The 24,030-nt window shown below is 33.6% G+C and overlaps 1 protein-coding gene, 1 long non-coding RNA gene and 1 other non-coding gene across 3 annotated transcripts in view; all 3 read left to right on the forward strand.

Moving 5' to 3' along the window:
• The window catches only part of LOC138910688 (uncharacterized), a 109,164-nt gene that overhangs the window by 15,191 nt on the left and 69,943 nt on the right, over positions 1 to 24,030 (forward strand). The window lies entirely within an intron of this gene.
• Positions 11,402 to 13,832, forward strand: LOC104120837 (zinc-finger homeodomain protein 2). Its single transcript, XM_009632687.4, has 2 exons — positions 11,402 to 12,708; positions 13,333 to 13,832. The coding sequence occupies exons 1-2, from the start codon at positions 12,156 to 12,158 to the stop codon at positions 13,656 to 13,658; spliced, it is 879 nt and encodes a 292-aa protein (XP_009630982.1). The 5' UTR covers positions 11,402 to 12,155; the 3' UTR covers positions 13,659 to 13,832.
• On the forward strand, positions 16,659 to 16,731 carry TRNAA-AGC (transfer RNA alanine (anticodon AGC)). Its single transcript has one exon. It is a non-coding gene; the product is annotated as a tRNA-Ala (tRNA).

Raw genomic sequence — 24,030 nt, forward strand, 5'->3', positions numbered from 1 at the left:
TCCAACATAATATGCTGGAAGTTCATACACAGGTGCTCCAATCTCCACTATATTATGCTGGAACTTTCCGCGTATTGGAGTTCCAGCATAATATGCTAGAAGTTCATACACAAGTGCACCGATCTCCAGTATATTATGCTGGACCGGTCTGTGTTGCAGCAAAATAGTGGCTATTTTTCAATGACTTTGCAAACGATGGCTATTTTTCAATTATCAATCCGAAAACTGGCTAGCCCGTGCTATTTTTACTATTCTTACACACAGCCCAGCTTCTTTGTTTCTTCTGTGTCGTTCTATTTTATCTTATGTCCGAAAAGCACTAAAGTATCTAAAATATAATGTGTGCACACATAGAAATATTATACTACTCCCTCCGTTCCAGTTTACGTGAACCTATTTCTTTTTTGGTTCGTTTCAAAAAGAATGACAAATTTCTAAATTTGGAAACAATTTTGCTTAAATTTACAATTCTACCCTTAATGAGAAGCTTTTATAACCACACAAATAACCTGGGCCCCTTTTTGACTTGTTTAGAACCACAAATTCCAAAAGTCTTTATTTTTTCTTAAATTTCGTGGCCAATCAAATAGGTTCAATAAATTGGAACGGAGGGAGTAAATTTTTTGATGAAGCAACACAGATAGATAATTGATATGCGGAAATTTGTCTGAACTTCTGAAAACGGTATCCTCGTGCAGATTTGACAGCTTCAGCGTACAAAGATAATCAATCCGACTTTGGATAAGTTGTTAAATGAATAACATATTAATAATTTTAATATACCGTCCAAGATTTGAATGAATGAGACATATTCTTGCAATTAAGTAGTTGTAAAGGAAAAAAAGGAAATGCACTTAATAATCTTAAATCTGAATAATAATCTTAAATCTTAAATCTGAGGAAGCGTTTACGGATATTGCAGCTGAAGCTGGAGTCAATGTCTCGCCACTCGATAATAACGTTGTAATTTAACATAATAAGACATGAAATTGACGAGGCTATTGATGTATAAATCAGGATATGCGAAATATATACTCTAAATTCCTCTTATCAAACAGAAATCATCAAAAACCTCTCAATCAAACATTTTTTTAAAATTCATTGTATTTTAGTCTTAATAGTTAATACGTAGTATAAATAACAACATGCATGTAAAACTTCTTGCTCATACAAAATTTAGCATCTCTCTTCAAAATACACTTAGATTATCGCCATGAATTATGAAAATTATGACCCTTGTTTTCCTGACCAACCTGTGGTTGATCTTTATCTTCCAATTTGGGCTAAACTTCCAGCTTTTAAGTCCAAACTAGCTTTTATTTGGGCTGAAAATGGCCCAATTCAACGTTCATTCCTCACTTATGAGCAATTAAACAGTTCAGTTCAATGCATTTCCTCTGAGTTGTTGCTTAGTTTAAGGAGAAATGATACTGTTCTTGTTTTATGCTCTCCTGGACTTGAATTGGTTGAAATTATTTTTGGGTGTCAAAGAGCTGGCCTTTTAGCTATTCCTATTATCCCTCCTCACCCATCTTTTTCCAATGAAAATGACCATCATCTTCTTAGAGTTATATCTCAAACAAAACCAAAAGTTGCTATAGCATCAAGTGATTACATTAGACATGTTAATAAGTATGTTGCGAGCTCTAGTAATAAGAAATTGTCCGAGGCTTTACAGAAGCTTCGATGGATTTCAACCGATGATTTGAAGGGCAAGAAAATGATAATGCAATTGGAAAATGTGACTTGTAATGGTAATGGTAATAGTTATAATGGTTGCAGAACTAATGATGTGTACTTGATTCAGTACACATCAGGTGCAACTGCTATTCCTAAGCCTGTTTTAGTGACTGCAGGCTCAGCGGCTCATAATGTTAGAGTCGCGAGGAAAGCTTATGATTTTGGTCCGAATACAGTTGTTGTATCGTGGTTACCTCAGTACCATGATTGTGGACTCATGTTTTTGTTGCTGACAATTGTATCAGGGGCAACATGTGTGTTAACTTCCCCGAATGCATTTGTCAATCGTCCTAGGATTTGGCTTGAATTGATTTCGGAGTTTAAGGCAACTTGTACTCCGGTTCCTTCTTTTGCTTTACCACTTGTGTTGAAACGTGGTCATGTTGGGACGACTGAGACAGGAACTGTTAATACTATTAGTATGTTGAGCTTGAAGAATTTGATCATCGTTAACGAGCCAATTTATAACTCTCGTGTTGAAGAATTTGTTGAAGTTTTTAAGCCTTTTGGGCTAAATCCTTTGGCAATTTCTCCCTCATATGGCTTAGCTGAAAATGGCACATTTGTTTCAACATCATGGAGATGTAATAATGGTGACAACTTTTGGACTTTTCCAACATACAATAAGCTCTTACCAAGTGCTAGACTTGATGAAGATGTTGATATTGAAATTTTAGTTGTGAATGAAGAAACAAATGAAGTAGCAGAAGATGGGGTTGAAGGAGAAATATGGATTTCATCTCCTAGTAATGCTATTGGATATTTAGGACATCCATCTTTAACTCAAGAAGTGTTCAATGTCAGACTTAAAAATAAGGTGGGCAAATGCTACGTCCGAACGGGTGACAGAGGAGTTGTCAAAGGAGAACAGAGATATTTATACGTGACAGGTCGATGTTCTGACATCATTAAACTCCCAAATGGACAAGAAATACATCCACATTATTTGGAGACATCAGCTTACAATAGTTGTCCTCATCTCCTTCGAGGTGGTTGTCTTGCAGCATTCGAGATGTCTGAATCTGAATACAGATATATAGTAATTATTGCGGAGGTGCAGAGCAAGAGGGAAACAGAGAGTTTATTTTTGAAGCAAATATGTGAAGGAATAAGGAAAGGAGTAATGAAAGAAGAGGGTGTTGATATTGGACAAGTGGTACTTGTTAAAGTTGGAAGTGTACCAAAGACTACTTCTGGGAAAATACAAAGATGGCTTACTAAGTATAAGTTTGTGAAGTCACAACTGAATATTATCATGCAAATGAAGTTTGATAATAGTGGTTATGTTCAAAGTACAGTTGAAAAAATGATGCAAATTAGTGGGAAAAAAGAGACTAAAAAGGGAAAGAAGGTGATTAGGGTTGAAGAAGACGAAGGGATGTCATTTTCTCCTCCTCCAAGTGCTTCAAAGACTTTGCTATCTTCTCTTTAATAATTTTAATTAGAGGTTTTGTTCAGAAACTCTCTGAACATAATATAATATTAGCCTGTATGATCCAAGTTTTGAGGGGTGCCTTGGAGTAACGATCAAGTTGTCTTCGTGCAACCTATAGGACACGGGTTCGAGCCGTGGAATCAACCACTGATGCTTGCATCAGGGTAAGCTTCCTATATCACACCCCCTTAGGGTGCGGCCCTTCCCCGGATCCTGCGTGAACGCGAGATACTTTGTGTCGGGCTGCCCTTTCTTTATGATCCAAGTTTTCTGATATTATTATGAATAATGTGTTTTTATATATTATGATCTTTTTGCAGAAGCAATATACTCGAAAGACTAAACATCACCATGATTAGTGAGATTAGAATCTCACAAGCACAATTTAACTATACTAATCACAGTTCATATGAGAAGGGGAGCCTTAGCGTAACTAATAAAGTTGTTGCCATGTGACCAGGAGGTCACGGGTTCGAGCCATGGAAACAGCCTCTTGCAGAAATGCAATACAAAGCTGCGTAAAATAGACCCTTGTGGTCCGGCCACGCGCATAGCGGGAGCTTAGTGCTTTTGAACTAAAAAGAAATAAGAAAAAGAAAAGGAATACATGAATTGCCTTTACAGTTTACATATAGGAAATATTATTCTAGTGTCTCAATGTATATGAATGTAAAGAAAAGAAAATTGCTATAAAATGTAACTACCTCCTAATAATCAACTGGCCTCAATTTGTTAAAGGCAAGCAAATCAACAGAAGTAAATACAAAAGGATGAATCTTGCAAATCCAGCAATCCTCTGCTTCTCCTCTGCTATGGCAATATGACCAAACTTGTACCAATTCCCTAGTCTCAAAACTGTATGAAACAATTGTATGTGGCATTACATGCAAATATAATACTTGCAAATCTTTATTAAATGCACAAGGCCTAATTGAATATCCCATACTCAACCTTACATCTTGATCATTAATCAAATCATTTAATCTTATAAAATGATTAAGCCTCCATAAATCAAAATTATTGTTGTTTCCTCTAAAACTCCATATGAAAAATCCACTTTTAACTGGATCACAGAATTGTATTAGTCCTTCTGATTCCCATAAAAGCTGAGAGTAGACACCTTTTCTTGATTTTTTCCCACTATGGTTTCTTGGCAAAGGAAATAGTGTAAATAACTCTCCTTTACTATCATATACTAACAAACACAAACTCCATATCCAATACAATCTTTCACCAGAAAAAACACTTGGACTATAGCATTGTCCTCTCAAGAATCCATCTTGTAAAAGAAGTTCAGAGTTCAATATTCTCAATTGGGATTCTCTCCAATTCCATAATTCTGATGAAAAAACCATACAATTCATCATTTGAGAGTCAAAATCAACTTCTTCCCAAAAGAAACATATAACTTGAAACTCATGATTCCAACCATCAAAAACAAGACTTGAACAAGCAGGCCTTAACATATGATGAGAAAGAGAAAGTGTAACATTTTGGTTAAGTACAGGGGAAGAAATATGATAACTCCAAAACTCATTATTAAGAGAAGCATATAAAAGAAGCCCATTACAAGAATCAATCAAATAAGGAAAATTATGGGTAGAAGAAGAATGGAGAGTACAAAATTGGGCTAATTTTTTCTGGGATTGGTCATGTAATTTCAAAAAGATTGATTCTTGGGATGAATTGTGTTTGAGAAAAAGTATAAGACCAGTAGAAGTTGTGGGAGGGTAAAAAATGCGGATGTTTGTGATGGAATTTCGCCATGTTTTAGAGACAGTTTTTAATTGAACAAGAGATTTTAAGGGAATTTTAGAGAAAATTGATTCCACTACATGATATGATAAATTCCCCAATTCAATCATCTCTTGTTCTTGTGCTGCTGCTGATTCTTCTCCTGTCTCCATATCCATCCCCATTGCTATCCTCTTCTCTGTTTTTTGTTTCTCTATTCTGCAGTTAAACCCTTAAAAAGGAGAGGTTTAGTGTAAAAAGATTAACTGTAAATTGTAATTAAGTCTGCAGTTAAACCCTAAATAAACCCTAAACCCTTAAAAGGAGTGGTTTAGTGTAAAAATATTAACCGTAAATTGTAGTTAAGTGAGACTTTACTTGGCTCAATGGTCGGTTACTATCGAAGTATCAAAATTTTAATTTCTTTTCTCGTATACATATCATTAATTCTTTATAATCAGTAATTAAATAAATGCCAAGTAGTTTATATTAGATAACTCCTAAACAGGTCATTAAGAATAGTAAATACTTGATTATTAATTGATTATATACTTGGTGTGCAAGCAAATAAATAAAGAGTAAATAAATACTTGGTGTGCAAGCAAATAAATAAATAGTAAATAAATACTTGGTAAGCAAGCATTAAAATTCTATTGTTAAGTATTTCTTTTGGCTATGACCAAAAAAAATATATATATATAGTGGGTTAATCACTTAATTATGTCCTTTCTCTTTCTTGATGATTACGTGGTCAAGTATTAAAGATTGTATTGAAGAATGCATGCGGGTACAATAATTAGAGTAATGAAGATAAATGTGAAATTAAATGTCTACGGATTGAGGAAAAAAGTTACGTAGAAGTTAGAATTTTGAATGATGTGATAAATTGATGTAACAAAAAGAACAGAGTTGGATCTCATATAATAAATGACATTATTTTCTTGACACATAGTATTTGTTTAAAGAGAGAAGAATTAACCCAAATAACCGTTCACCTAAGATCTTAAATAAAAAAATAGCCGACAAATGTGTGTGTGTGTGTATATATATATATGTATGTGTGTGTGTGTGTGTGTATAACTGTATATAATTAGTGTATAATCTATGTATATTGGTTAGAAAAAGTAAATAATGAATTTGCCCGGCTATTTATGTAAGAATCTCTTTGGAGTTTAATTTAAAGCAAATGGAATGATATGTATATATATACTGAATAATTGTAATATTACATATTTTAGCATCTTATATTCGTAAAATCAGAGGCGGATCTAGGATTTTTATACATGGGTACACAAATAAAGAAAGTAGAAAAAAATTAAGTAGGAATTGATCTCTGCTACTCTAGGTAAATAACTCAGCATTTAACTAAGTGCACCATTTAGTCTCTTCACATAAAAATACCTAATTTGGTGGAGAGACTATAAGTTCAAGTGCCTCATATATTGGGCTATAAATCCGTCCCGGTAGAAACTATAACAAATAATGGTGTAAGAAGAAATAAAAAAAGAAAAACAAATGAACTAGTAAAGAAGAAAGTGAAAAAGAAAAAGAAGAAAGTAAAACACTCGACCACTTTCAATATAGTCCTTAGATAGTTAGCGAATTTTTTATATGTAGAAAAAAAAAAGTAGTCTGGTGAGCTTCCGTCAGGTATGGGGTCCGAAAAAACTAGACCACAAGGATTTATTTATAGAAAACCTCTTTGTAATGGAGCGAAGGAAATTTGTCACGGCCCCTACCAGTATATTACCTATAATAGAGAATGCTATACTTGGAATTTGAATTTGTAAGCTGAGGGAAATTTTGAAACCATTTTATCACTAAGGGTCTCTTTGGAAAGTCATTTGGTAATTGAAATTGATGTAATTATTAGGATAATAATTACACAGCCTAGTAATTACACAATATTGTAATTACGGCGATATGTTATTTGTCATAATGTAATTACAGTGTAATTACAAGTGTACTGTTTGGTTATACAAGTATAATTACACAGTTAGATTAACTTTTAAATATATAATTAATTATCAAAAATTAAAAGTTAAGATTTAACAAATATATGCCTTTATATATAATATTAAATTTACATTTAAGATAGATATTGTCCTTGAAAATATATTAATTACTAATTTAGTAACTAATATTACAAAAATAATCGATATATTTTTTTTCAAATTAATAACATTTTACTGTAATCAATTATAAAATCTATAAGTTCATATTTTGTAAGAACATCATGGACAACATTTTATAAACATAATTTCATAACATTACTCAAATGTTTTACGAAAAAATAATCTATCAATTTTAACTGAAAAATAAATGGCATGCAATTTGAATTAATAAGAGAATAATAATAAATCAAATAAAATGGAAGCAAAAATATAACATAAATTCAAAATTCAAAAACAAAATTAACATAATACTATTATGTAAAATTACAACATAACATAAAATAAGTTTTAATATAATTTAAGTAAATACAATTCAAAAGAAAAGAATATAAGTCTATAACCTCATTCAACAATGAGTTCTACTTTAATGACATAACTCATTATATGCTAAGTTTATTAATGAATCATTATTTTTAATATTAGGAGGAGTATTTTCAAAACTAGAATAACAACAAAATTATGTTAAATCAAGAAAATAAAAAATATATGAGCAACTATATGAAATCACAAAAAATAAAGGTTGGAAAATAAAAATATTATATAAATATTAAAAAGTAATCTATCATTTTAACATAGTTAAATTTGCATATAACATCATCCAATAACAAAGTTCAACTTTAATAACATCACTCATTATAAGTCAAGTTTGTGGATGACTTCTTCTTTCTAAGATTATGGGATATAATATTTTTAGAAAAATTAGAATAATAACATAGCTAAGTGTAATAAAAACATAAAGAAAAATAATTAAGAAAGAAACAAAATGTGAAAAATTATGTAGAAACACGTGTAGTAAAGATTGAGAAATGAGAAATAAGGAAATAAAAAATAAATAATGTAAAAAAATAATATTTGAAAAAAAGAATGGGAAAAGTTAAAATAAATAAATAAAAAATAAAAAATAATAGAAATAAAAATTAAATTAAAAAGAAAAAAAAGAAATTCAAAAAATAACCTGGTAATTATATCATGTAATTACCAACAATTCTCAGCTCTCCCTTGAGAATTGGAGAGTTTAATTACACCCCATCAATTATACCCAATTACATGCTCACCAGGTAATTACTTGGACAGACAAACATGTCAAAATAATGTAATTACACTCAATTACACCCAAATCCAATTATAGGGTAGCTTTCCAAACAGGCTCTAAACAAAAGCGTGTCAAATATTGAGGAGATTCAATAATTTATATATATGAGAAAAATATTATTCTATTTACACAGGGCAATTATCGGGGGAAGAAAATTAAATTTTCCAATATTACCTAACACTTTAAAGATTATGTTTGAAAAACATATTAAGCAAAAAAAAATGTTCCCAATACAATTTTGACCAATTAAAACCCTCAATTGGGTCCCGAGTCCCCATACATAATGATAATTTTCTGAATTAAGTAACTTATTCTTAAAATGACTGTTTTCTCGTATGTTATAATTAGAAACTAGAACATAGACATTGTAGCTTCTAAATTAAGGTCACATTTTTTTAGAAAAAAATTCATAAGTAATAATTTAAATACAACTGGCAAAAACTTTGAACGGCTGCGTTTTCTAAGTTTTCATATAAACTGATAATGACCCTGGGGTAGCCTTCTGATTCCTCCAATGGTCCATTATTTCCATGTTTCCACATTTAAAGCATCTGAGCTCCTCTGTAGGATCTAAACATAATTGCATTAAAGAATTTAATTTGTATCTAGATATAGTGTACATATTCTTACGCAATAAAGAATTTAATTATCTGATTATATTCAATTATAAACAGTTATTTGAAATTGACTTGTAAATGATTAATATGATACTAATGTCGGTGTACAGAATGGAGCTGGTACAGATAACTTTTAGTAATTAATGAGTTTATATTTTATTTTTGTATAATAATGTTGGTCTAAAATGATTTTAATTTTTGAATGGATCGACATTAACAATAATAGTAGTTCATATAGTTGACCCCAAACTAAAGGGTAATTATTATTCTTTAGAATGAAACTTAACTGCAAATAATAAAAATCATCACTTATTTTGAGAAAAAAAATCGATAAATACTTATTCGCATCGTGTGTTTACACCTTCAATTAATCTTTATCATGATTAAGTGGTTTAATAAAGTAATAATATGCATTAATTAATCATGATTAAGCAATTGAAGTAGATGTGAAAACACATGTTATGTTCCTATTGGTTTGATACAAACATCCCGGTGGGATTAAGTTTACCATAGAATAAATAAGACATCCAACACTCTCTTGCATGTATTATTTATTTTTGGTGATTTATTTGTTTATGATTTCTTTTGTATCATGATCCAAAGAAGATCCACAATTGTTCGTTTTCGGGCTTAGGAGATATTTTTGTACAACCTTGTGAAGTTGCTCTCAACGGACTAAAAACAACTAGTCGTACAAAATATAATAAAATAGGAGTAGTTTATTATGAAATCTTAACAGCACCAAACCCTCAATCATTGCTATTGAAATTGAAATAAATATTTAAGCTGACGCAATTTTCTGAGCCCCTGCAATATTACTGCTAACACAATTGCCTTAATTAATCTGAAAAAGATAAGCAAGTACCGAAGCAAATCATAGAAATTAGACATGGGAAGAGAAAAGAAAGTACATCGATTTTATCACAGAAAGGGTTAAAAGAGATTGCTTGGGGAAAGCATGGAGTTTGCAGAGTTTGCAGAGAGGTGACATACAATTACACAGCAGAGGGTAAGAGTTAAAAGAAAGAATTTCTATGCAAATTTACATCATTCATTCCGTAGAACATGAATAATAAAAGCTGAGCAGCGTCAAATCAGATTACAGAATCGCACTATTTTTGCGTCATTTTTGGAGTGTCATAACTCATGAGTCATGATAAAGTAAAAAAGATAAACACAGTAATGGAACATGGCAGGACGAAGATAAGAAGTTGAAATTAGAAAAAGAATCGCTACATGAATGTGTGGTGGAGTTAATTTGAAGTATAGTTACTGAGTTTTCTATCTACTGTATTATGTTATTAATAATTAAATTTTATATATTATAATAATAAAAGTAACTTTTTATTACCTTAAAATAATTTAACTTTATTACTATAGCACTAAAGTTATAAAAGTCTATCATACATAAATAGTAAAATCACTTGGATGTGTAAAGTTTATGATTATTATATATGGAAACACTAAGTAACTTTATTATTATAATGAGTTAAATTTTATTATATTCGTTAACAATAAATTATGGACTATATTTGAAATTAACTCAAGCGTGATATGATGGGTGAATCTTTCTAATTAATTATTATATAATCCTTCCATCTTAGTTTATCGCGCTAGATTGAGTATGAAGTATAAAAAAAATTCAGAACATGTGGTCTAAAATAATGACAAATATTTATAAAATTATATCGTTAAGAGTATAATGAGAATTTTAAAAATTAAATTGTTTTTAAAATATAAAAATATTATTTTCTCAAACAAACTAAAAAAAGTCATAAAAGATGAAGCAAAAGGAGCAAAAGTAACATTTTATATTCCCTTAGAGAATATTACAGAAACTAAATTATATACACTATTAGATTGACTAAATAATATCTACATGTAATCCTTATTAAATTTATAATTTTAAACGTAAAACAGATCATCTAGTACAACAAATAAAAATATTTTGATAATATAAATTTTTCTTACATTAACAAAACATGTAACTTAAATTAGTAGCTCCTCTACCCTCAAACAACAATAATAAAAATAATATACTCAGTGTATTTTCATAAATAGAGTTTAAATCAGGGACGTATGTAGCTCTATAACTTCGCGTTCAATTGAACTCATAACGTCAACGCGAAATACAAATTTATGTAAAAAAAAGTTACAAAAATCGCAATAAATTATAGGTAACTTTAAGGAAATGATGAGTTTAGTACTAAGCACGTTAAAGGTTTGAACTTATAAAATTTAAATTTTAGATCCTCTCCTATCTTAAATGAATACTTAGTATATATATAAACTTTACTCATACCTTATAAAAATAAAAACGTTATTTCCGAGAGACTTTGATCTGGAGCTCTTCACTCAAAAATCTAATGCCCTGGTAGCATGGGGTAAGGGGGGAGGGGGGCAATAATGAAGAGGGTGTGGGAATGGGGCCAATGTTGGCAGGGCGTGGGAGAGGACTGAACATGACATTGTCGGTTGTTTTCTTATGCTCAGTAGTATTGTTTGTTGTTTGTTGTTTGTTAACTCACAATTGAAATCAACAAACACTACTACTCACTCTCTATAATCTCATCACATATTATCTTTTACTTCTCTCTTTGCTGTTCCGCACTACTATTCTCTCTCTCTTTCTCTTATCTCTTCTCACCCACCACCCTCTTCAACCCCTTTCAATTCCCTTTGCTTTTAACTTACAACAATTGATTTAGCTCCGTCTCTTCTCAAGCAACCATGTTGTCTCTTGTTTCTTACATTCTCGGCCTGTTGCCTCCTCCGCAACACAAACACTTTTCTCTCTTAACCTAAATTAATACCCCCTCTTTACTTTAATTTCCCCTCAACCTTTTATTACCTTTTCCTTCTTCTCTACTATATATATATATATATATATATTCTAAGTAACCAATATTCAACTTATGAGATGACTGTTTCTTAATTATTTATCTCAGGTCATGCTTAAGGTGGTACGCCGGATTCAGTACTCCTTCTAAGGTAGTAGTAGTAGTAGTCTAGGGCCCATCTCTTTATTTCCAGCTTTCTTCTAATTTGTTACCACTAATTCTTCATCACCTTTTGTTTTTCCTTTTCTTTTTTCTCTACACACACACACTCTCTCTCTCTTTCCAAATTAGATTAGTATTTTGATTAAGTCTAAACATAGAGTTTTAGTTGCCTTATCTCTTAGAAGAAGGATATTCGAGCTAGCTAGGTTACATAGATTTAGTTAAACAGACTTCTCAACTTCTATTTTCATGTTATGTTATGTGTGTAAACTTAGATGAAGAAGAAAGATTATTAGGGTTTTGTTAATTATTAGTGTTTTAGGTTTATAAGCAAAAAGTTAATTAGGGTTTTAGTTAAAAATGGCATTAGCTGGTGAGGATAAGGAAATGAGAATGCAAGGGTCATTAGGGTATCATTCACTTGATCAAAACTTAGATCAAGGTAACCACCACCACCACCACCAACCGAACAACAATAATCTTCAGCCACAACAAGATCATGAAAAATCATCCTCGGGTGCAGCTCCAGTTGTACCATATTCCAGTGGCGGATCTACTAATAATAAATTTAAAATAACATCACGAGCAAGGTATCGTGAATGCCTGAAGAATCATGCGGCCAGCATTGGTGGTAATGTTACTGACGGATGTGGTGAGTTTATGCCTTGTGGAGAAGAAGGAACGCTCGAGGCGTTGAAATGTGCTGCTTGTAATTGCCACCGTAATTTTCACAGAAAAGAACAACAACATGTTGGTGCTGATAATAATAATAATGCTGGTATTATGGTTGTACATCCGCTTCAGCTTCCTCAACCACTGCCTTCTCCGCTGCCGTCGATGAACCATCACCATCAACACGGCCGCTCAGTTTGGAGTACTATGCCGCCTCAGCCTGTCAAAATGGCCTTTCGAGGTAATGTTGAATTGTGTGATCTTTTTCTTAAACTGTTACAAAAATTTCATTTGTATTTACATAATTATGTCTTTTATACGACCTCTCTTACGCCTCTCATGTTAGATTTTTTTCCCGTGTCCAAACACCTGTCAAATCATTTGGAGGTACTGTTGAATTGTATTAGCACCTTGTCTAAAAATAAACTGTCATAAAAATAACATCTTATTTAATTAATTATGTTAACACGGTGATCCCATTCTTGAATTGTGTAATCATTTTATCTGAAAACTAAACTATCATAGAAATAATACTTTATTTATTTAATTATGTTAACACACCCTTCACGCATCTCATTCTTGATATTTTCTCGCAAAACTCCTGATTTTTTTTGACAATGAGTGATAATGAGAGTCGAAAACATGACATGTCATCTAAAAAGTTAAGTTAGAAAAATTACACTTCTATTTACTTTATTATAATATAATTTCAACATGTCACTCATGCCTACGCTCTCTACTCGTGAAATTACACTTGGTTATTGTTGTTTTAATCATGCCTACGCTCAAATATATCTTTTCTGGTACTATATTTCATTTAAAAGCTGGAAAATTGCATTATTATTTACAATTATCTCTTCCGCAGGTAGCGGAGGAGGTGGAAGTGGAGCTACGGACTCATCAAGTGAAGAACTTAACTTCAACACTTATCAGCAGGCAACCTCAGTGCCTCCTCAACCACAACCACCATTTGTGTTGGCGAAGAAACGGTTTCGGACAAAGTTCACTCAAGACCAGAAGGAAAAAATGTTGGAATTTGCAGAGAAATTAGGGTGGAGAATTCCAAGAGAAGACGACACTGAAGTACAAAGATTCTGCTCTCAAGTTGGGGTGAAGAGACAGGTTTTTAAGGTTTGGATGCATAATAATAAGAACCCTTCTGCTAAAAAGAACCCACAAGAAGAACCTTAAGAAGGGCAAAAAAAATTCTGTTCAATTTCTTGGGAATTGGCTGCTGCATATGTAAACTTTATTAAGAATCGTACGTAGCCAACTTTTTTTCCTATGTAGCATTGTAACTATGGAACCCTTAATTAGATTTTATTATTGTACTTGGAAGCTTTATTCATCTGAATTTTCAGCTCATTCTTACACTGCATGTCACTGAATTTTAGACAACTGATGTACTCTAAAGCTATGCTTGAGGTGCGGTCCTTCCCTGAACTCGGGCTGTATATAGGGGTGATGATAAATGGGCGACTTTACTTAGGAGATGGAGGTGGTAAATAAGCGGATTGGGTTGACCATGAATGGAATAAACTAGTCATGATATTATCTGATCAGAGTTTGTTTGGATCAAAATGAATTAGCTCAAATGGGTCAAGTGACGGGTCATAGTCCAATAGTTCAACTTGAGCAAATTTCTTCATTCTTTATTTGGCTTTTGAAAAGAAGTAAAAACTAATGTGTTTTCATAAACTATTAGCTTAATTATCCTCAAATTTCGAAAAAAATTATCTTCAAATTTAATTTGATTTTGTATATTTGAATTTTAATCTATCCTCTAATTTGAATGACAAACGCCAATGATTTTGTGTTGTCCATTTCAATTTATGATGCTTGTTGGGGGTTTCAGTCGCTGTTTAAATGTTTCCTTTTTGGGAAATAGTTTGCTGATTCTTTTTTCCTTTTGGAAAAGCAACAATGAAGAAGGTTACATTTGAAGCTTATTGGTATATGGCCCGATCGAATCTTGTCTTTGTGATTATGAATGATGTTGATATTTGAGTGCCATAGCCCATAGACAGCTAGGGGCGGAGCTACAGAATAAGTTATGGGTTCAAACAAATACTTTTGTTTCGATTCTGTATTTATATTAAGAAATTCATTAAGTATGTATAAATGTTAAATTGAGAAACCAGAAACTAAAACAACTTATCAGTTCGATATCAAGTTTAAATCCTAGTTCCACCTCTATTCATATCCATTACTCCTATTAACAGTGTCTTCTCTTATAGCGAGTAGAAAGAACTAAAATCATCCTTATTGAAAATTGTACATATCTTGTGTTAATCAGTTTTAAGAAAATAAAATTTAACTTATAACATTTAATGTACGGACTAATAACTTAACTAATCTATATACTAAATTTAAAAATATAATGTTTGTCAATTTCAAATGAGATAGATAAAACTAATTCTCACAAAATAAAATGGGGCTTAGATTATGGGACATAGAGAGTACTTTTTCCTACTTTAATTGTTCTTAATACGAATCCATTTCCTATATTTATTGTAGGGGTACATAGATCGGGTTGGTTCGCATTTTTCAATTATCAAATCAAATTAATGGTGCAGGGTTTTTAAATCTATAAACCAAACCAAACCAAACCAATAAAGTCGGGTTTTTCAATCTCGATTTTTCTCGGATTTTTCGATTTTTTCGGGTTTTTTCCCCTGTAAAATCTTCATAGCACAAAACATGTAACTCGTGCTCCAAATATTTCTTTAGTCCTAATAGGATACAATTATATAATGTATTTTCCAAAAAAATGACACAGTAATATGAGATGAGTCATAGCATTGTACTAAAATATTCAATAACAAAGATAATAAAATCGCATAAAAAAATATTACATATGCCATAATAAAAATTAACATAATCTAAAAATACTACTCATATAAGTCATGCTAAAATAAGTACAGCTAATAAGTACTATTAATTCACAACTAAGCATAAAGAAAAAGATAAACTAGGTTATGCGTTTTCATTATAAACCAATGCAAAACTAAAAAATAGATATCCAATTCTATTGTCATCTCTAGTGTTGATTTGAATTTACTTTATTAGCATTAGTATTAATTTGAACTTTATTTGACTTACTACCTTTATGGGCTATAAAATTTATTGGACCATTCAAAAATGTTAAGTCCAAACTTTAAATAATACTTTTAAAGATAAAATTGTGAACAAGTTTAAGAAATATTTATAAATTATATTACAATAAATATTTATATGTATAAAATATTTTTTAAAAATTAATAAATGTAATATCGGGTTGATTTGGTTCCGATTTGACTTCTTTAATTAAACCCAAACCAAACCAATTACGGTCGGGGTTTTTTTCCAACACCAAACCAAATCAAACCATACCACAATCGGGTTTTTATCCGTTTTGACTCAAATTATCCGGTTTGGTGCGATTATCGGATTTCTCCGTACACCCCTAATTTATTGTATGCGAGTTCGTCCAGACCAAATTGTGACGTTTGGAAAGAGATTAAGGGAAATGCAAGAAAGGTCAGCTCACGGAGGTGTCAGCAGAAATATCACTAAAAACTTAAAATATATACTGATGTGTAGAAATTTGTTTACGCTATCAGTGTATAAGTCATTAATATGCTGTTTTTGGTTAAAGATTTTAGTATAATATATGTCCAGTTTAACGTTTAAAGGTCTTAGGCTTTGTTGACCAAAGAGGTTTTACGTTCAAATCTTATCAGAATATATCATATTGCTTGTTTATTCAACTTATATTTTGGTTTCTACCTATTTGTGTGTACCATGAAATCGTGCAAGTTAAAGTGTCAATTTGTGTATCAATCTATTTCCGCAATGAATTGCTAGATTCAAATGAAAACAATCAGCTTTGAGTGCCAGAATAACTCACTGTAACAGCAAAATATATATAGGTGTCTAAGTCCAAGAAAATCTAAAAATCAATGATTAAATATGCTATCTATTCATTTCAAAACTAATTACAAAATTGTATGTCCCTCCATTTTAATTTATATGACACTTTTTTTTTCATTTTGGAATTTCTCAAATGTAAGACAAATTCAATATAATAAATTTCAGAATTTATTACTCTTTAAAGCTCAAATATGAATATTTTAGGTTTTGTGTGAAGTTTACTAGAAGAAATTAATTACGTTTGACAAATTAAAACCAATAGGGAATAGTATCAGCGAGGGGGATGTAGCTCAGATGGTAGAGCGCTCGCTTAGCATGCGAGAGGTACGGGGATCGATGCCCCGCATCTCCATTCCTCTTTTGTTTTTTCACTCGCTAATGTTTTCGTACTGCTTCCTACCCAGTTGGTTTCGCTTCAGAATTTGAGCAATTTTCTCGCCGTTTCTGTATTTGCAGATAACTGATGACTAACTCATATTTTCCGGCTACTGTAGCTCCGTTCAAAGTTTAAATGCTTGATCAAAGTTAAGAGCTAGGTTCATTTAATTATTACTACGGTTTTATGTAATGGACCATCTGAGTGGAGAGTCGATCGGAACAACGTCTCTACCTTCACAAGGTTGTATGAGCCAAAAATTATCTTAATTATGTTTAAACCATATAAGCATTAAGAGGGCCTTCAAGGGCGGCCACGTGTCACCAATATGACTTCGATAAAAGGCACGTTCAAGGTCGAAGTGATCTCACATGAGATGAAAGGTGGGGTCGAGGAGTCAACATAGATCAAGGTCGAGGACGAGCACCCTTCTTAAACAGAATAATAACGGCTAGTTTTAGGATAAGATTCTAAAGAGAATATTCTCTGTATCTGTGCTATTAAGGTTTTTTGGCACATGAAACACTCACTTATAAGACAACACATTGACATATCTGTACTATTAGGATTTTTTGGCACATGAAACACGCACTTATAAGACAACCCATTGACATTCTTTGAAAACTCTTACTTTATTATACACATACAAAATATACTTTTTTCTTGAGATTCTTGTCTAACTTTTAAACCCACAATCCAAGGGAAATCCGAATATTCAAAGGCCCATCAATCATTCATCATTGTCAGAAAAGAATACCAAAGAATCTCACCCTTTTCGGATGACTCACATGCTTTTATTTACCTAAATGTCATCCATTGTTATTTATTGTTATTTAATGCTATCTCCTTCATTTTTGTATCAGAATATAACCATATTGCCACCATTTATTGCTACTTAGATAATACTCATATTATCTTGCCACAAAATCTGTTAGGACATCTTTTGGAACATTAGCTATGATTAACTCCACTTTATTAGTAAATCTAATTGTTTAAATCTAAATCTAAATTTTGGGTCAAACGAAGGTAGGAATAAGTTGTGCGTGCACACTATCCTCTCCAGACCCTACATGTGGGATTACACTAGGTTTGTTGTTGTTGTAGTACATGTAGGCATACAAAATTTTGTTGAATTTAAATCCATAAGAAATTTGGATTTAATCTCAATTAAATATATTTCGATCCAAATAAATATTATGGGCTAATATAATTTGATTAATTATATAAGTCCAATATATATGGGTTAAATAAAGAAGTCCAAATCTATTGGGCTAGTCCATTTAGTTGGGCTACAAATGATGAGCCCACTTTATTAGGCTCAATATGCCATCTTCCTAGAGGCCTAGTTTGATACCATGTGTCAAATGACGTGGCATGCCAAGTCAAACAGAAGAGCCAATAGGATCATGCCATGTGTCAAAATGACAAGGCATGCCAAGTCAAATTAAAAGGCCACTGAAATCACGCCACATGTGCAAGTGACATGTTCTGACCAATCAAATGAGACCTTGTCACTCTTCAATCTGATTGGTCGGAAAAAGTTTATTCTCATCACAACTCTTCCCCCCACAACTATAAATAGGGGTCTTCGTCACTCAGAAAAGGACACCAAAAGTTATAACAAGAAGACACAAGGGAGCTCGTGGATCAAATGCCACAATTCTCTGCAAAATGTAAGTTTTCAAGTATTCAAGCACTTCAACACAAATTTCAAATACAAGGCGTTCAAGATTAAGGCTACTTGTTCGTGATAGAATTCGTGGCAACCATCAAAGCGTTCGCAACGGATAAAACAAATTCAAGATCAAGCTCAAAGGCCCTTGAATTTATATTGAAAAAGTAGAATTAGAGGAACCATAGAGATTGTAACGCTCAAACTATTTGAAATCAAATACTACGATTGTTGCAATATCTTTCGGTCTCGATTATTTTCTCGACGCAAATTTATTGCCTACAAATTCAGGAACGCCCAGTGGGACAATCTCTACCTCTCATTTCAACTTTTCAATCACCAAAGTTCAAGAACATCGAAATGGCTTCACAGAAAATTAACTCCAGATCAACTTCCAATGAGGCTGCTAATTCCAAGTTCTATGCTAATGTGGAAAGCATTCTCGATGTTACCTTTGGAAGTTTTGGGCCAGTTACAAGGATCAAAGCAAGCTCTTCAGGATAACAAGCATTCTAAGTGTCGTCCACGTCAACCCCTATTTTAGGATCTTCATCTTCAAAAGGAGCAAGACCCTCTACAAGCACGACCCAAAAAGGGAATGATGTCGCCAAAAGGATCGAAAAGGTTCTTGCCCAACTTAGTTTATCTAAGTTTGAGAAACCTTTCATGAAAGGTTATGCTGATGACTTGAGCGTTGAATCTACTTTAGTCTCAATTAACGCGACCTCCAAGCTCTATCCCAATAATAATCTATTTCCATTCTTCATCCTCTACGGACATCGTATAAGCAATGGTTATTAAAGTTTCTACCGTAGAAGAACAACTCGCAAATTTGACGAAAGTAGTTGAAGGCTTGTCAAAGTGCGTGCAAGATCAAGATGCTAAACTTTCCAATTTAACAAATAAGTTGGATAGCATAGTAGAAGGAGAATCCATACAAACACCTTTAAATCTTCAAAGTTTACAAGAGAAATGAGACTCTTCCGAAAAGCAAGCAACGACAACTAAGAGGATCTAAGTCTCCGCTGAAGGTCCAATTTCCGTTGAGAAGTTGAAGGACTTCATCATGGAGGCTATCAAAGATAAGTCTGAGTCATTGTCCAAATTATATCTCACATATGCAAAGCCGTATACGCAAAGAATTGATAGCTTGAAGATGCATGCTGGTTATCAACCTCCTAAGTTGCAACAATTCGACGACAAGGGAAATCCGAAATAATATGTAGCGTACTTTGTTGAAACTTGCAACAATGTTGGAACGTATGATGATTATCTTGCCAAACAGTTTGTTCGATCTCTCAAAAGTAATGCATTTGATTGGTACATAGATCTCGAACCTGGATCCATCGATAGTTGGGAGCAGTTAGAGAAGGAGTTTCTTAATCGTTTCTATAGCACAAGATGCATCGTAAGCATGATCGAACTTACAAACACTCATCAAGGAAAGGATGAGCCAGTTATTGACTTCATCAACCGCTGGACGAGCTTAAGCCTCAACTACAAAGATCGCCTTAGCGAAACTTCTGGCATCGAAATGTGCATTCAAGGCATGTACTAGAGTCTTCGCTATATCTTACAAGGCATAAAGACTAAAACATTTAAAGAACTAGCAACTCGTGCACATGATATAGAATTGAGTTTGGCTATAAGTGGATATCAAAGGTCTCCTGGCTTTGAGCCTCATTATTAAATAGAAGCTGAGGATGCTGAGAATGGGGGCAAGTATTCATCCGAAGATGAAACTGAAGAGTCCATACATGTTGCAATGTTCCTCAACGCACGAGCATAAATTGCAAGTTGTAATGCTCCTTAACGCATGAGCCTAAACTGCAAGTTATAATGCTCTTAAATGCATGAGCCTAAACTGCAAGTTATAATGCTCCTCAATGCACGAGCCTAAACTCATGTTGGAATGCTCCTCAACGCACGAGCCTAAACTGCAAGTTATAATGCTTCTTGGTACATGAGTATATATTGTATGTCACGAAGTTCCCCAATTTTGGACTAAATCTTTAAGGCGTAAAGCTATTCAAATTCGAGCAAAGTCTTCAAGTTGTAAAGATTTTCAAATTTGGGCAAAGTATTCAAGTCGCAAAGCTCTTCAAATTTGAGCAAAGTCTTCAAATTGTAAAGTTCTTCAAATTCGAGCAAAGTGTTCAAGTTACAAAGCTCTTCAAATTCGAGCGAAGACTCAAATCGAAATCTCTTCAAAGTCAAGCAAAGACTTCAAGTTGCAAAGCTCTTCAAATTTGAGCTAAATCTTCAAATTACTACGCTCCTGGACACACGAGCCTAAACTGCATGTCATGAAGCTCTTCAAATTTGAGCTTCAAGTTACAATGTTCCTGGACACACGAGCCTAAACTACATGTCATGAAGCTCTTAAAATTTGAGAAAAATCTTCAAGTTGCAACGCTCCTGGAGGCACGAGCCTAAACTGCATGTCATGAAGCTCTAAAAATTTGAGCTAAATTTTCAAGCTGTAATGCTTTTCAAGTTTGAGCAAAATCTTCAAGTTGCATAACTTCTCAAAATGCGAGGTTAAACTACAAGTCGTTATGCTCCTTAACGCAAGAGCATAAACTGCATGTTACTCCAGGCGCTAGAGTATAAACTATGTACGGCCAAAAATAGAAAAAGTCCGCTAGGTTAAAAACCTCGAAAGAGGCGGCCTAGGCAAAAGTTAGGACATTAAAAACAAAATAACCCATTCTGAACTACGGTATGACTTGATCCTCTTCACCGAGGTACGTAGGATGCTTAGAGTTTCATTCTAAGTTCAGTCGCATAAGTTCAAAAGATACATATTGCCCCAATTATTGTCCGAGTGAAGTATGAAGGAATGTAAAATCAAGCTAAAACACTATTCTTCTGTGAAACTTTGGATCTCATTTGATTTAAAGGGGGCAGTCCTCCATGGTAAATTGGTATCTTCAATGGGACGACTTTTAGGAGGATGCCAAGTATTTGCATTGAAGTCTGGGGATTCGCTATGTCTTCATGTTCGACAAACCTTCAAGTTTGTTGGTCTTCAAGTCCACCGTCCTTCAAGTTGAAGTCTGCAAGTCTTTAAGTTGAAGTATTCAATCCCTCCAATTCTTCAAGTTAAGTTGTTTAATCCCTCTAATTTCTTAAGTTGAAGTCTTCAAGTCTGCTAATTCTTCAAGTTGAAGTTTAAAGTCCATCGCTCTTCAAGTTGACGTGTCAAAGTCCGCCAAATCTTCAAGTCCGTCAAATCATCAAGTTTGTCGGTCTTCAAGTTGAGGTCTGCATAGGTTGAGGCTTTCTAATTCTTCAATCTTAAGGTGGGCGTTTAAATCCCTTTGCACCTTAAGTTGGTTTCTTTACGGTTTGTCCTTAAAAGGAACTATAATTTTCCAATCTTAAGGTGAATGTTTAAATCCCTTTGCGTCTTAAGCTGGCCTCTTCGCGGATTTGTCCTTAAAAGGAACTATGCTTTTCAATCTTAAGGTGGACGTTCAAGTCCTTTGCACCTTAAGTTGGCCTATTCACGAGTTTGTTTTAAAAGGAACTATAATTTTTCAATATTAAGGTGGACGTTTAAGTCCCTTTGCACCTTAAGTTGGCCTCTTCGTGGGTTTGCCCTTAAAAGGATCTGTAATTTTCCAAGTTTAAGATGGACATTTAAGTTCCTTTGTACCTTAAGCCAGTCTTGTTGCGAGTTGATCCTTCTATATGCCGTTGAGAATTTGTCCTTCTATATGGTAATATGGATTTGTCCGTCTATATGGTGATATGGATTTGTACGTCTATATGCATATGTGAATTTGTCTGTCTATATAGTGATGGGGATTTGTCCGTCTATATGGTGATGGGGATTTTTCCGTCTATATATTGGTATGGATTTATCCGTCTATATGTTAATATGGATTTGTTCGTTTATATATTTAGATTTGTCCGTCTATATGCTGATGTGGATTTGTTCGTCTATATGGTGATGGGGTTTTGTCCGTCTATATGCTGATGTGGATTTGTCCGTCTATATGGTGATGTAGTTTTGTCCATCTATATGTTGGTGGAGATTTGTCCGTCTATATGTTGGTGTGGATTTATCCGTCTATATGTTGATATGGATTTATCCGTCTATATGTTGGTATGAATTTATCCGTCTATATGTTGATATGGATTTATCCGTCTATATGACAATGTGGATTTTCCATCTATATGTTGTGAGGGATTTATCCTCTTGTATGTTATTGTGGATTTGATCATCTACATGCCGTCATGGATTTATCCTTCTTGTTTGGCCTAAAAAGAGAAAAAGAAATGGCCTAAAAAGAGAAAAAGAAATAGATACATATATGTATAGAAGAAGAAATTACCTTGGGAACTTACGCGTCAAAGGCCTACTCAACGCGATCGGCAAACGCTGTCAATTGATGTTTGCAAAGAAAGGTGTGCGATATATATATAGGCATCAATGGACGGCCTTTTGTAGAATTATTCGATGTGGGATTAGCTGCACAAAGGCGGCGTGAGATAACACTGTCGTGTCCAAATTGAAATTGGTGGAGGAATTTGATTCCTAATCGGACTTGATGATGCGTTGGAACTATGACATTATTTTGCTTTGAAAGGTGAACTTTTATCTATATATTTTACCTTGAAGAGTATTGCATATGTGTCCCTTTAACAGGGAACAAATTAAGGCAAAAGTTATGATAAAATGGAGAATACTACAACAACAACAACAATTCAGTATAATCCCACTAGTGAGGTCTGGAGAGGGTAGTGTGTACGCAGGCCTTACCCCTACCCTGGGGTAGAGAGGCTGTTTCTGATAGACCCTCGACTCCTTCCCTCCAAGAACTCCCCACCTTGCTCTTGGGGTGACTCGAACTCACAACCTCTTGGTTGGTAGTGGAGGGTGCTCACCACTATGATAAAATGGAGGATACATAGTGATATTGGAAAGTTCAATATAGTGATATTGGAAAGTTCAATATTAAATACCTTGAAGAGTATTGCATACGTGTCCCTTAAAGTGTACCATTTTACGGGTAAATAGTTTGGGGCCCACCGTGGGGCTTAGACAGTCGTGGTATTAAGTTGGTCCTTGCCTTTTTTACAAACGTATTTTGATTATTTGTTCTTAGCAAAAAATCTCAGAAAATGGTAGGTAATGATGTTAACAACACACACAATCTTGAGGCCCAAGGAGACCAGCCTTCAGCACGAGGATTCAATCAGTGATACCCGCAATGAGGGGAACGATGCCACACCGGTCCACGGTAGGCGATACCCGCAACATGTTCAAGAGGCGACTCCTGATGATGCTGAAGAGGAGTATTTTGTTGAAGCAGTAAGGGTCCTGCATGAGCAACAAGAGGTCATTCTAGGCCATCTCACACGGCATGATAATGTTATGACAGAATTAAAGCAGACGTTATCGGGTGCTTCCAATAACGCGAATGGACGAGGCCCAGTTCCTCCCAGTGCTCCCGCAAATCAAACAACGCAGAGGGTCGACAACAACACCCCGAGGGGCGCGGTCGACTTCAATGGGGTCGGGGGGGGGGGGCATATCCGGTCACAACAACGAGAACGATTCCTTCAAAAGTGAACTCATACGATTTACGAGG

This window comes from Nicotiana tomentosiformis, chromosome 4 (genome assembly GCF_000390325.3).
Source record: "Nicotiana tomentosiformis chromosome 4, ASM39032v3, whole genome shotgun sequence".
Taxonomy (NCBI): domain Eukaryota; kingdom Viridiplantae; phylum Streptophyta; class Magnoliopsida; order Solanales; family Solanaceae; genus Nicotiana; species Nicotiana tomentosiformis.

Bases quoted from the DNA above. Each gene is read 5' to 3' on its own strand.
- LOC104120837 (XM_009632687.4), top strand. From the start codon at position 12,156: ATGGCATTAGCTGGTGAGGATAAGGAAATGAGAATGCAAGGGTCATTA. The intron at 12,709-13,332 runs GTAATGTTGAAT...TCTCTTCCGCAG, and splicing joins TGTCAAAATGGCCTTTCGAG to GTAGCGGAGGAGGTGGAAGT.